The following is a 15442-nucleotide window of genomic DNA, read 5'->3' as shown; positions in this document are numbered from 1 at the left end:
TATTACTTTACCTCCTTCTTTCTTTTAAGTATTTTTTCCATGGTCCAAATATTGGTGGGATCTATAATTCAGTAATAGTTCAATCGTATTTTATAAATACATTCGTATTCTGCGGTAAGCCTATTCGATCGAACATACCTAGGATACATTTTGACGTTGTAGAGGATGGGAGATATGTTGATTATCCTTGGGGCAAAGAGTCCTTCAAAGAGTTGGTTACAAGCATTAGTCAGAAATATGCCGACTTCAAGCAATATTATAGGATTCACGGAATGTCAATTGCCATGCAAGTTTGGCTGTATGAATCTTGCTCAAAAGTCCCATCCAATATTGCAATTAAGTCGGAAAATTTAATTCCAAGAATCTTGAATTGGCGGACTGTTGAAGAAAGACCGAAATTTGATGCTTTGATGGAAGGCATGTTTAGAGATGACATACACCCGGTAAATTTTACACATGCATTCCTTTTTTTTTTTCTAACTGTATTTGAATCAAAGTTTATTCATTTGCATCCCATTGTATATCACTTGTATTTTTCCATATATATTTATTGTATTTCAGTATATTTCTCACTCTATTTTACTGTAATGTAGATCATCACTTTTTTAGGGGGGTTAATCATATGTATTTCACTATATTTTTCATCGACTCAGTCCTCTATATCACTGTTTTTCTCATTATAGCCCACAAATATCATAAATGTTTCCATATATTTTTTTTTGAAACCATTATATGTATTTATATAAATATATTTTATTCAATTTCTTTTGATGTACTTAATGTATATCACTTGTATTTTCCATATATATTTATTGTATTTCAGTATATTTCTCACTCTATTTTACTGTAATGTAGATCATCGCTTTTTCAGGGGGTGTAATCATATGTATTTCACTATATTTTTCATCGACTCAGTCCTCTATATCACTGTTTTTCTCATTATAGCCCTCAAATATCATAAATGTTTCCATATATTTTTGTTGACACCATTATATGTATCCATACAAATATATTTCATTCAATTTCTTTTTATGTACTTAATGTATATCTCACTATTTCTATTTTTTTTCACAGATTTGTACTTTTGATGATGTTGTTCCAACCACTGCTGAGTTGGAACGACTTAATTTGCCTCCTGTTGTTTCACAAGCTATCCCCAACCCAACAGACGGAGTTGAAGTTGCCGAAGGAAACAAGATGGTTGATGATGGCTATGATGACTTCAGTACCACACCACCACACAATGTAAGGGGTAAACAGCAACAACGGTCTGCCGTATCTGATTCACCCCCTCATAAGAAACGCAGACAGGTTTCAGTTACAGATTCTACTGTTAGGAAACAACCAGCCCGGAACGAACCACTCACAACGTCCAAACAGCCACCAAAACTGATGAGGTGAATTTACAAAACTCCAGAATGTTTTTCCTTTTGTATTATAATTCGGCCAATTTGTTCTGTATGAATCAAATGTATTCCCAAAACAATCATTGCACATATAAAGTCATTTTTTGAGGCACAAGTATTGACCAATGTATTTCAATTTTATTTCATTGTAATTTTATATTGAACATATTAGTTCAATTCTATAACATAACACCAGTGAAATACATCACAGAAAAAAAAAATGAATTCAAGATGGAATATAGTTGATTCTTTTTTTTTTTTAACATCATCGGACAACTGTCCTAGAAATAAAACACAAATGAAGACTAGACATTTATTTCTTCTTCTTAAGTGGCTCATTACCACACGAACGCCTGTTATGACCAAGACGTCCACATGTACTACAAGCATTCCTACGTTTACCAATCATCAGCTCCATTAATGGCTTATCCCACTTCTTTTTTGGCCTACCAGGAGGTCGCTTGTATCTCGGTGGAAGAACAACCTCCTCCAGTATGTGTGTTGGAACATTCCACTCACTCTCGTGAGGAAGTGGATCAATCGGCACATCATACGTATTCACCACTGTATTTGGCTTGAATAATTCTGAGCAATATGCATCAGCCGTTAGATTTTTACTCTTTCAGACAGCCTAGGCATGTGAACATGGTATTTCGTCCATTTGGAACATCCGGAAACTACAAGTTTTCCTCTTCAAATCAATTATGAAACGCCGCGGTCCATCATTAACCGTATAAACATATTCAGTTGATGCTTCAACCTAAGAAACATGCACATTCAACAACAAAAATACATTGCATGTCAGGTTCCATAAACTTAAAAGAAAACTTAAGGCAGTTAGCTAAATACAATGAAATACATAAAAACACAGAGAAGTGTACCCTGAGATATAAACAAACTAGTTTTATCATCAAGAAAAAACTTACCCTCATGCGTAACGATTTATACTCGTTCATTGAAAGCATTTCTTGGTATCGTCTCGAAAGTGTTGAGAATGTGTATGTACCATTTTTTCTATTTGTGCAATTCCATCTCCCAAACATCCTCCTAACTTCTTCAAGGAAATAAAAAACAGGCAACTCTCTTGCCGCTACTAGTTTTCCATTAATACATTCCGCTATATTCGAAGTCATCGTCCAACCTCTATTAACAGGTGAATATAGCCGAGACCATTTCTCCCTTCCAGCATCATCCAAATATTCCTTTACCCGTATATCAACATTCTCAATCTTTTCCATCAGTTTATCGAACTCATCCTGTGTGTATGCTTTGGCAAGTGGATAAAACACAGGACTCAATACTTCATCATTTGACTTGTATTTCTTAGTCACATTTTTCCACAAATGCCATATGCAAGACAAATGAGGAACAGTAGGATACACCCGATACACCGCTTTGATTATGCTTTCGTGTCTGTCGGACACGACACACATGTTATCCCTAATACCATAAGCTAGCTTGAACTGCTCAAAGAACCAAGTCCAGGACTTATCATTTTCCTAATCTATCAAACCATATGGCAGTGGTAGAATATTACTTGTATATACATTTGAATTTTAAAAAGTTAATCATAAACTGTGTATTTTTATCAGTCTATATTTTAAGTCTAGATAAGAGTAATGTAATATATATTTCACAGTATATTTCAGTTTATACAATGTATTTTCAGTTTATATTATTGAAATTAAACACACAGGAATAGACATACCTGCACCATCCAAAGTACTTGCGGATACAAATGTACCATTATACGTGCTTTTAAGGTGTGCACCATCCACTACCACTATTGGTCTACAACACTCGAATCCCTTTATGAATGCTTTGAGTGCAACAAATAAATACAAGAACTCATTTTCACATGATTTATGCATTTTAACATGTGATCCAGGATATGTTTTATCTAGGATATAGACATATGCCGGCAATTTATTGTATGAAGCAGCAGGATCCCCCCTCAAATCATTCATAGCTTTTTCTCTAGCTCTCCAGGCCAGCATGTAAGAAACATCTACGCCGAATTCATTTTTTACGTCGTCCATTATATCCCCAAGGCTAACTTTCCTCTTGTGGTTAGCTATTTTCGGCTTAACAACCGATTCCCCAATAAACCAACTTGTTGCTTTCCTCTGTGAATATACATTGTCCTTCAAAGGGCATGTATGTTCGTCATGGAAATACCTAACTCTGAACAGTTCAGATTTTCCAACACTTGAAGCTCGTAATTTCCATTCACATTCAGGCGACATACATACGACTGTATAGCTACAAAATAAAACATAGATCAGTATGAAGTCATTCTCAGTAACGAGCAGTTTGTAATGCATTTATTATCTCCCGCAAAGTTAGAATATGGAAAGCACATACCTTATAGCATTTGATCTCTCAGTTTTGAAATTGAATCGTTCTCAAATAGCATAATTCGCCATTACAAGTTTCAATGTATCCTTATCCTAGTAAATTTGATCTACAAAAATTTCCTTCTGTTCTGTGTTGGAAATAATCAATTTGTTGTCCTCCTCTAAAAATACAACAACCTTTCCACAATTTGATAGATCGAATTCATTAGAATCATACGCATCCATATCCTCCAAATTATCATCATATCCAAGTTGAAGCACATCGTCTCTAAAAACACACTCAACAATTGCAATCTCCTCAATATCATTATCTGTAATACTAACGCACAATGGATACATCCCCAAAACACTTTTTTCCCTCTTAAGCTCAACATACACCCTAACTCCCATATCGTTGTGTATTTCCATTGGTTGAGTATCCCCCTCAACAACATATTTTATTGATATTTTGTTTCTGCAACTATCCAAACCAAGTTGAGTTGAAATCGTAGCAACCAGTTCATCGTATTTGCAATAATCACTGAATACAATTGCATCTATTTTCTAGTTAACAAAACAATTTTGATCGTTCCAAAAAAAACAGAATGTCGGATCAAAGCGGTTACGCTGGCCATTTATATCATTACAAATAGAGCGATACGTTGTAATCTGATCTTCCTACTGCTCTCCACTAGAACAACGTATCTCCAATCAGATTGTTGAAAAATTTAATAAACGAAAGAGATTTTTTCTGTATTAGCGCAAAGCAGATTGTTGAAAAAAAAAAAAAAGGAACTTTTGCTATATTTTGGGAAAGATAAGATGCTGATTTTGTTTTTTGAATTCAAAAAGTATTTGAATGGAGTTAATTTGATTGACAGACGTTAGCTGTAATGGAACCTCATGAGGTTTGCGTGAATCATGGAACATTAATACAAATCACCATTTAATTTGGAAAAGATTCTTATTGCCATAAATATAGCCATTTTTTACTCAACTGCCGATCTATATATCAATGTATTTCACTATATTTCAGCTAGCCGAGATTCATCTAAAATATATCAAAAACCAGCTACGAAAAGTAAATATTCAACTTATAGCTATAACTTGTTAGAGGCTATTAAAAGGTAGCTATTTGTGTAAGTTTTACTTTTTTTTAAATTTTAACTATATTAGAAGAGTGGGTGGACGAAGATCCAACCCACTCTTCTAATATTGTAGAAAAATAAAAAAGTGGGCCTAGGACGGACGACGATCTTGCTATATAAACCGACTCTTCTAAAAAGTAGAAAAATTTGGAGCATTAATGGTCCTCTAGTTACACAAAATTGTCGCATTTTTAGTCCATGTTTGAGTGAGGGTCCCGAACCAAAATACCCTAAAAAAAACATTTTGAACCAAAATACCCCAACAAAAAAAAAAGTTACCAAAGTACCTTTAGCGCAGTATTTTACTGCGCTATAGCACTTGACGGAGACGGAGCCGTTAAGTGCTATAACGCAGTAAAATACTGCGCTAAAGGAAACTTTCTCTCACCTATAGCGCAGTATTTTACTGCGTTATAGGAGTCCGCCATTTTCAAGAACATCACATTTTCTCTCCTCTTTACGTAGTTTATCCTTTTTACGTAGTTTAGCCGTATATTAATCATGCTTTGAGATTCCGGAACTTCAATATTTTATATAGAACTCTAGTTATATTTGTACAATTAATAAAACAGGCTCAACACATGAAGAATTCGCAATACTTTGGATTGTCATTTTAGTGGTTGAAAAGTGCTCGAAGTCCTTTTTTGTTTGAAGACTTGCAGTCATTAGCTTTAAGTTATTTATCTTTTAGGGTTTCGTCTTAGTTTTAAATTAATGTTTAACTTTATTTCGAATGTGTCACGTTTTTTTTTATTATCAATTTAGGATGTGAAACTATAAACAATAATAAAGACTAAGATAATATTTATAAATATGCAAAAAATAGATAATATTTACGATAAATTGTACAACACTAATGTATATACACTATCGAGGATGGGTCCCACATGTAGTATGCCGGAGACTATCCCTAGGCCTAAGGCTCATACCATCCCCACCGCCCTCGCCATCGTCTCCATCGCCCTTTTTCCTCTTAATAACCGGGCGCTCCAAGCCATGATCATCTCCTCTTCCCCTAGCCCTTGCGCCCTTAACTAGAACGTGTTTCTTCTTGGGATCTGTTCCCGCTGGCACGTTCAGAACCTCAGGTTGAGCTGGGTCTGGAAACTCGACCTCTTCCTCGTCGGGAGTCGCCACCGCAAGCGCCGAACGATGAACCTAAAAAGTATATAAATATTAGTACCATTTCTTATTTATATTGAATACTTTAACGTTATTTATTTAATCAAACCTGTGTGTCAACGGGCGCCTGAGTAGGCTCCTGAGATGGGTCCGTAGGCTCCTGAGATGGGTGTGCTGGTGAATATGAGGTAGTCTCTTGGACGACATGTTGTTCGAAGTCCAAGTAAAGGTTATAAAAATTAAATAAATATTTAACTTATATTGAATAAAATTAGTTTTAAGTAAAAAACTTACATGCGCCTCGGTAGTCTCATGAGAAGACACCTCTGCCTCGGCAGGCTGATGAGAATGCTCCGGAATGGGCAGCTCCTGTGGACCCACTGGTGCCGAATCCTAAAATATGAAAAAAAATGAAATAGTAAGTACTTTAAATGATCAAATATGTATATTAAATATTGACCTTATATTGAATAAAACTAATTTTAATTAAAAGCTTACATGTGGCTCGACAGTCACATGGGAAGACATCGCTGGCTCGACAGGCCCATGAGAAAATGCCTGAGTGGGTGGCTCTGGTGGACCCGCTGGCGCCGAATCCTAAAATATAAAATAGTACTAAATAATGAGTAACATATATATATTTAAAATAAATAATTTAAATGAACAAATAAGTATTTTAAATACTAACCGGGATCAAAAACTCATCGAAGTCAAGAATCCGGGCTCCCTCTAAATTCCTCACAGGCCGCTCATCAGCTAATGAAGCGCTTAACGCCGCCCAATCAACGTTATCACACTCCTCCATGTATGCATCCTGGCTCGGTTGTGATGAAGACCCGGGTATCTCAGCAAGTAAGAGCGCCGGCGTAAACGTAGGTGAGCTGGCACCGGCCTGGAAGGGCTGCGGATGGACTAGACCGTGAACACCCTCTGGAATGGGATCGACCTCATCCGCCTCATCTACCAGATGGTGTCCTCCACCACCAGGTCCTCTAGCAGCAGAGTCGCGTCCTCTATGCGCACGGCGTCCTCCGGCAGCACGGCGTCCTCTGCCAGTAAGGCCTCCTCCTCTGGGAGCACCCGGTGCTGCCTGATACTCAGCCTCCGGAACAGGCTCCGCCATGCGTCTAATCTCGCATGCCTGCCGTATACCATCCTCGGAAATCCTAACCATCTCCACGGCAAGCCCCGCAAGCCCAGGGTAAGGCATATGCTATAACCCCAAGATGCGTAAACGTTGTACGACCACCAGCTGCATTTGTGTTTAACAAAAACAAAAAAAAACTTTATTTTTAAAACGTAACAATTAATGAAATTAGATAAATCTAAATACGATAAACTTACCGATGCCTCGTACTGCCCCGCGAGTGCTGAGTATCCTACATCCCTAGGGGGACGCAGAGCTGGGTTGCCGATCAATCGGCGTGTGATCTGATGATACCAGCGCATGTATTGCTCAATGGGAGTCAAATGGCCGACCACCGCTAAAGTGCCCAACCTGTTCTCCCAACGGTGGAGCTGGACATCCATGAAAGCCAAAAAATCGTCATCAACGGCAACCCGATCGTCCCGCTGGTAGTGTCAGAGCTCATGACGGACATCAGGGGGTATACTCTGTGTATACCCAAACTGTCGTAAGACACGCTCGGGCATGTGATCCTCTACGATGTCCATGTGTATCAATGGACACCGCGACCTCCGAACCCGCTGACCTGCCCTCCAGAAGGGGGGCAAACCATCTAATATAGTAGCGTACGACGTCCATATAAATAGCTGCATAACATATAAATACAAATCAGTGATCACCAAGTAGAAAAGATGTTTAATTAAATTATTAATGTAAATTTAAATAGTTTTACCGCATTGTCCGTCATGTGATCAAGCTGGTCCCGGAATGGAAGAATACTGTGGTGCATATCGACATCCCGGTCAAAACCCGCTGTCCACCTCCTCGCATAAGGCATGTCAATCTCAAGGTGATGCCTAGGTACGGGCTGAAAAGGCAGCATCCTCTCCTACGCCCATAACTGTAAGCGATATTAGAAAATACGATTTTTTAGTCGTCCTTTTAAGAGGTTTGTTGACATTAAAGGAACACACACTTAAAATATTACCTGGAGAAGAGCAAAAAATCCACACACATCTCTGACAGCACCTATAGACGCTCGGCACAGGCATCTGTAAAGATACGCCAAAACAGCACCGCCCCAGCTGTAGTCTCCCAAGCGGTCCAGATGCTCCAAGAAAACCAAGTAACGTAAACTGACAAAGGCACCCGATGAATTCTGGAACAAGATGCCCCCGAATATAATAAGCAGGTACAAACGGGCATGGCGATCAACATCGTCCTGCGGGGTGCCGTCGTCAACCGGATCCAGACCCTCCAAATAAGTGCAGAGTGCACTAAGCTGAACCCGACTCTGTCCCGAGATCTGGGCCGCGGCATCAGGCACGAAGTGGGTGAGCTTAGTCAACTCCGTCACCCATGTCCTACCAGGAGGAGGCTCGTACCGAGTGTACAGTGGCTCTCCATCTACCCGTAATCCAAAGAGGACCTCCACTTCCTGAAGCGTAATCGTGGCCTCACCAATGCGAAGATGGAAGGTATGTGTCTCTGGCCTCCACCGCTCAACCATGGCCGTGATGAGCGCCCAATCATGTTGTACCCAACCAACGGACACGCAACGGTAGATTCCGCCCCGAAACAATATCTCCAACACGCGAGGGTGTGGGGGGTGCTCGCGTAAAAGAGCCCACACTCTCTGCAGCCTACGGGGACGGAGCCTAGTAGATATCCCTATAGTACCGACCCATAATAACTCTGACCTATGATTGTCTTGCAAAGACAATACTGATCTATCAGCGGGCCCCGGGTGAACAGCGGGCCCGGGGTGAGCATCGGGCGCAGGGGGAACATCGGGCCCAGGGGGAACATTCAGATCCATGAAAGAGTCCGGTCTGTACAAACTAAATTAGTCATTATTCTTGAAATGAAAGATAAATTATATTAACTAATCGAAATTCAGCAGTAATATTTGTTTGGAACTCTATTTTGAATATGTGATATATTTTTAGTTGACCAAATAGCCAACACAACTACGATAAAATTAAACTAAAAGAGTATATTTGTCGACCACATATTTTTCTATAAACTTTACATTTTTTTCGTTAGCTTATGTATTTATGAAAAGAAGAACTTTAACTATTCTTTTTAAGATAATCTTTTTTTATTTAACATATATATTCACGCTTTTAAAATTATATAGATTAACATTTCATAATCGTTTACAACTTGTTTGGATGGCTGTTACCTATTGTATTATATTATGTTGTTAATTTAAATAAAATGTTTGCTTTGATTGCTACTTTAATTATATTGTTATGTAACGACTCTATTTTATGTAACCACTGATTTAGTCCTATACAATACAACACAATACGATAAATGTCAAAACAATACATAATAATCATCCAAACAAAGTGTTAACAACATAATAATTCATTACCAATCAACTTCTTTCAATTCATAAAGAATGTTTAACAAATACTCAATTAACAAAATAATAATTCATTAACAATTCATAAATAATTAACCAAATTAACAACTCATAAACATATAACAAATTAACAATTCATAAATAATTAACCAAATTAACAACTCATAAACATATTACAAATTAACAATTCATAAACATATAACAAATTAACAATTCATAAACATTTAACAAATAATGAATTAAAAAAAAAAACAGAATAGTGGCTGAGGCCACTGCCCAGCCCGATCAACCAAAAAAAAAAACGAAATTTATGCATTTTTTTTGGAAATTAACGACGATTAAATGTTAAACGTGCATGCAATATAATGTATATAACAAAATAATAACAAAAGTTCATAGTAGAAAACCTTAATCGAAGATTTTTTGTAGAGTTATTTTAATCGAGTTGTACGCCGCTTTTTCTTAAAATTCGAATTTAGAATCTTGCTCCTTGACTTGAATATACCGAGAATCTACACTTTCCGGATGAAATTTAATAGGAAACGGCGTTTTTAAGACGTGGGGACCACCTTGGCTCGCCTCCAATGACGTTTTGAATTTTTTTTTCCACTGGAGGGGACCAGTGGTGGAACCCGATCGAGTTATAGTGAAGTAATATAGCGCAGTATTTTACTGCACTATAGGAGAGAGACAAGCTCCTATAACGCAGTAAAATACTGCGCTATAGGTGAGAGAAAGTTTCTTTTAGCGCAGTATTTTACTGCCTTATAGCACTTAACGGCTCCGTCTCCGTCAAGTGCTATAGCGCAGTAAAATACTGCGCTAAAGGTACTTTGGTTACTTTTTTTTTTATTTGGGATATTTTAGTTCAAAATGTTTTTTTTAGGGTATTTTGGTTCCGACTCTTTGAGTGAGCCGTTAAAAACAACTCAAACGACGTCACGCATCCAAATAACAACTTTAATTGGAAACACTTCCAGGGTTCTTGATAGTGATCAAACAGTGATGTGATTAGAAAGAAAATAAATTAGTATTAATAAAATTCTATCATGATTTGCAATTGAGTTGATTTTTTATGACTTTTTATTTTTTTATTGTTGTTATTTCCGTGTTATAAATTTCAACTAGATATTGTTATCAACATTGTTTAGCCTAAAATTAGTTTATTAGAAAAACCAATTGAATTTGTTTAAAAAGGGCATTTAGCAATGAAAATTAATTCAACAATTTGTATATCTTTGATTGAACGTTTGAAGCAACGAATAACAACTAAAAAGTAAGGCGAGACAGTTAATAATAATCAAAGAACTGAATAATAAAAGAGGAAGAAGTTCTTATTCGATCTCTTGGAACAATAATGTAAATAGCTTAAATGACGGATCGAATACTTGTATGACCGAATGTTTGCAGGGAACAGATGAGAGCAGTGTTGTATTCAGATGAAAAATTAAGTGGGGTATAATTATGAGATAATGGGGTAAATATAGGAGTCCAAGACTTTTGTAACCCAAAAATAAATTTTTGGAACCAAAATAACCCATTAAAAAAAAAAAAAAACCAAAACAGGCTTTACGCACAGAATCTGTGCTTAAAAGGACCAAAGTGTAGTTTTACACTTAAGTCCTTTTACGCACAGATTCTATGCGTAAAAGCTCTTAAATATACCGACTCCATCTTCCCCACCACTGGTCCCCCACGATCAAAATAAAAAAAAAAAAACAGCCATTAAAGGTGCATTTTCGAGGTCCTACGCGATCAAAAACATCGTTTTCTTGTTGATTTCCAACCCAAAAGTCAATATTTTTGGTATATTGAAGTCTAGGAACAAGTTTCTGCGCAATAAAGAGGCGTATGATTCAATTCAAAAACTCAAAAGCAAAGCTTCAATCTAGGTATTTTACTATGATTTTTCTATTACATTATTAACCTAAGCATTACTATTGTGTATTATTTGCAGATATCGACAAAAAAAAAAAATTACGCACTTTTTTTGTGCGCAAAATGGGGGCTGTTTCTGCCCATTTTTTCATTTTTTTTTATTTGTTTATTTGTTAATTGTTTATTTAGTATTTGTTAATTGTTAGATTAGTTATTTCAATTGTTAGACTAGCTAATTATTTACTTAGTTTTTGTTAAGCCAATTGTTTATTTGTTAATAATTTGTTAATTATTTGATTGATTAGTTAATTGTTTATTTATTAATTATATGCTAATAATTTGTTAATTGTTTATTTATTAATTATATGCTAATAATTTGTTAATTGTTTGATTAGTTAGTTAATTGTTTATTTATTAATTATATGCTAATTGTTTGCTAGCTAATTGTTATTTTTTTTATTTGTTAATTATTAATCTTTATATCTTTAATTGTTAATTTATTTATTTGCTAATATAATTGAAAATCCTTAGTCTAGGATTCAATCATTTGTATAATTTCTAGGTAAAAGATTACATAACTAATACTACGTATTAGAGATTAATTAAAAAAATAATAATTAATTTAAAATGCGTAAAAAATATACCACTTTAATCCTTACTTCATGTATTAATGATTAATTTAAAATGCCTAAAATAGATAGGACACCTCCATGGAGCCGGGGCCCTTCGACAACAGAGGGGTACTTTATTTACAGCATGAGCATAGGTCCCGGTATGTATGGGATACACCGGTATCCTCTAGTAGAGTGGTTCGTACCCGTTCGGGGGACTCAACATGGGATATTCTAGAGGCTATTCCCCCACATCCTCATGTCATAAATATACTACGTCAGGGCGGTATCTACCGGTGCATCGAGGTTGGTCGGCTTGTGCACGATAGGGCTCTAGTGACGGCCATGATAGAGCGTTGCCGACCGGAGACCCATACATTTCATCTCCACACTGGCGAGGCTACCATCACCCTGCAGGATGTCGAGGTGATTTATGGTCTACATATTGATGGACAGGCATTGTATAGAGTGGAGCTTCCGCAACTGTCGTATCCCCAGGAGTTGACTAGGCTCACTGGTTTCGTGCCTCTGCAGAGGGATATGCGTGGACGGAGTCGGTTGTTGTGGTCCTCCCTCCGTGCTCACTTGCGCCTCGTACATCTGCAATATCCGACTGGCGAGGCGACGCCTCAGGCTGATGTTGATCGACGTGCTCGCTTATATCTTTTCATCATATTCGGGGGCATCATGTTCCCGAACACGTCGGGTGCGGATATAAGCATGAGGTATCTACTCTTTGTTGAGGATCTAGACCAGCTAAGATGTTACAGTTGGGGCGCCGCTGTCCTGGCTTACATGTACAGAGGATTTGATCGAGCCTCTATGGGCGAGAGGCTTGAGGTCGCTGCATTTAGCCTTCTTCTTCAGGTAATATATTCAAGTGTGTGTAATAAAACACTAAATATATTTTTTCGAAACGACGATTGATAAATATTTTTTTTGATGACTATGACAAATATGGATGTGGACTAGGTTGAGACCTTTTCAGCCCACCCGATGACTATGTTGCAGAGGATATGCCATACGCGCGGAGATGTGGCGACGCACCATGTTATTCTCCCGTTTAGGGATCAGTTAGACCACATGACGACGCCCGAGGTAAGTTTTTTTTTTTTTTTTTATGTTAATTAGTTTGTTATTTTTGTTAGTCTTTTGTTGTTAACTAGTTGAATTCTTTTTATAGACTTTCATATGGACGCCGTATGATCAGATTTCGGGTCAGTTGTCGGCGTTTTGTAGGGCTGGTGAGCACATGTGGATGACACGGTGTCCATTGATCCATATGGACATCGTTGAGCATCACGCGCCCGACCGCGTGTTGTGGCAGTTTGGGCATGTACAGAACATACCCGCAACTACACGTTGGAGCACGCCCACTATACCAGGAATGAGCGGTCGATCGACAATGTAGCACGGCGGGAGCGTATGCACCAGGAAGTCGATGCATGGAACGCGAGGATGATGACTATAGCGGCGGTCGAACATGACACTCCGGTCCATGAGTACATGATGTGGTACATATACATGACTCGCTCCTTGATTGCCAAACCCCGATGCCTCGTCTTGATGGCCGAGGATATGCATCACTCTCAGGAGCGTATGAGGCGCTGGTAAGTTTTATTAGTCTTACACTTAATCCATCGTCTTATTATGTATTACTTTACGAATTTATTCAATTCTTAAAATTTGCAAATATATGCAGCTACAGATGACTCTGATGATACGCCATGAGAGCATTCCCCTTACGGAGTTCACCGACCCCGGGATAGCGGCATATGCAGCACGGATAGTTCAGCTTACTGACACTAGCATGACACGGGCACAGGAGTGGCATCGTGTCGATGAGGATGTTCCAGAGCCTGTACCAGAGGGTGTTCCAGAGGGTGGTCGGGCTGATAGAGGTGGTCGGGCTGACAGAGGTGGTCGGGCTGACAGAGGTCTAGTAGATGAGCCTGACGATATAGCCCGTCAGGGTCCATCGGCTACAGACATCCCATCGACTTCTTCTTCCAGGTCGTCAACTTCACAGAGACCTGGATATACGCCAGAGATATTCACACATTATGATCCCTGTTCATCATTTCCACAGGTGCCAGTTAGTGATCTACATATGGGAGACGGACAATAAGGACTTAAACTTGGATATTATTTTCGATGAGTACTTTCTTCGTCCTACAGCCAGGCCTACGACACCATCTGCATCTCTGGCTCCGCGGGCCGCTCAGGAGCCCTCTCACATCCTATCTCAGGAGCCCGTCGACATACAGGTTTGTTTTTTTACAATAAAATAATGTATTAATTAATTATTTTATTAATCTAAACTATATTATTTACATGTATTATAGGTTCATTCTTTTGCGCCTGTGGACCCGTCTCCATCTCCAGCTACAGCTCCGGGTAGCGCTCAGGAGACCGTTGAGGAGCCAGCTAAGGAGCCCTCTGACGAGCCATCTCAAGAGGCCGTCGATACACAGGTTTGTTTTTTTACAATGAAATAATTTTTTAAATAATTGTTTATATGTTATTTCATGTTTAGTTTATGATAAATCTAAATTAAATTGTTCAGGTTCATTTTTCTATTCCTGTGGTCCAGTCTCATTCGATTGAGTCATCTCCTGAGGCATCTAATGAGGCTACTCAGGTTTCGACCGCCGCCGTCTCTCACAGGAAGCATATTTTCACCCAGGGCCTGAAGAAGGGAAGAAAAGATGATCATGGCATAAATCCACCTGTCATTAAGAGGAGGAGAGAGGATCCTGATGATAGTGAGGGTGGTGGGGTTAGGAGGATCCTTAGGCCTTAGGAGATTGTATATTTGTAAATAAAATGTACATTATATGTTAATATTATATATATTTTTGGGTATTATTTTTTTAATGATAATTAGTTATTTTAGTATTTATTGTCGATTAATAATAACTCGTGCGACGTCCTATATTAATTAGAACCCTATAACGACGATCTAAATGTATATATATAACAAGTTTTCAAACTTACTTCGGAGCACTTTACAATCCCTAAAACGACGACCTAAATGTATATGTCTACTTGATGTAATGAGTCGATATTATTGCACACTAAAAAATTTATTAAGTTCTATATAAAATATTTATATTCCGGTGTTTTGAAATGTGACTAATCTTCGGTCAAAGTATGGAAGATTTTGTGCGTGAAGCCTACTTTGGTTATTTTTTTTTTAATGGGTTAGTTTGGTTCCATTTTTTTTTTTTTTTTGGGTTTGAAAAGTTCCGAACTTGTAAATATAGAGTTTGTATAATTGACTAATTTTTCTAACCCTACGCACGTTATTAAAAGTTGAAAAGAAGGAAATCAAGAAAATAAAGTAATAAAAAGGGGGAGGCAGGAAGGTGGGGTGGGGATCCATTTGGCCATGAGAACTTTTTACTTTTTTTCCGGAAAATTATTTCACTTTATTTAGAAATC

The 15442-nt window shown here is 37.8% G+C and overlaps 1 protein-coding gene across 1 annotated transcript; it reads right to left on the bottom strand.

Annotated features, from left to right (window-relative positions):
- Window positions 1–1719: 1719 nt before the first annotated feature.
- On the bottom strand, window positions 1720–4153 carry LOC132643811 (uncharacterized). Its single transcript, XM_060360339.1, has 4 exons — window positions 3981–4153; window positions 3101–3668; window positions 2413–2869; window positions 1720–1991 (listed from the first exon to the last, which is right to left on the bottom strand). Exons 1-4 carry the CDS (start codon window positions 4151–4153, stop codon window positions 1720–1722), a joined length of 1470 nt encoding a protein of 489 aa, XP_060216322.1.
- Between the last annotated feature and the right edge of the window lie 11289 nt (window positions 4154–15442).

This window comes from Lycium barbarum, chromosome 6 (assembly GCF_019175385.1).
Source record: "Lycium barbarum isolate Lr01 chromosome 6, ASM1917538v2, whole genome shotgun sequence".
Taxonomy (NCBI): domain Eukaryota; kingdom Viridiplantae; phylum Streptophyta; class Magnoliopsida; order Solanales; family Solanaceae; genus Lycium; species Lycium barbarum.
The sequence above is the reverse complement of the archived record's forward strand: the minus strand, read 5'-3'. Positions and strand labels throughout refer to the sequence as shown.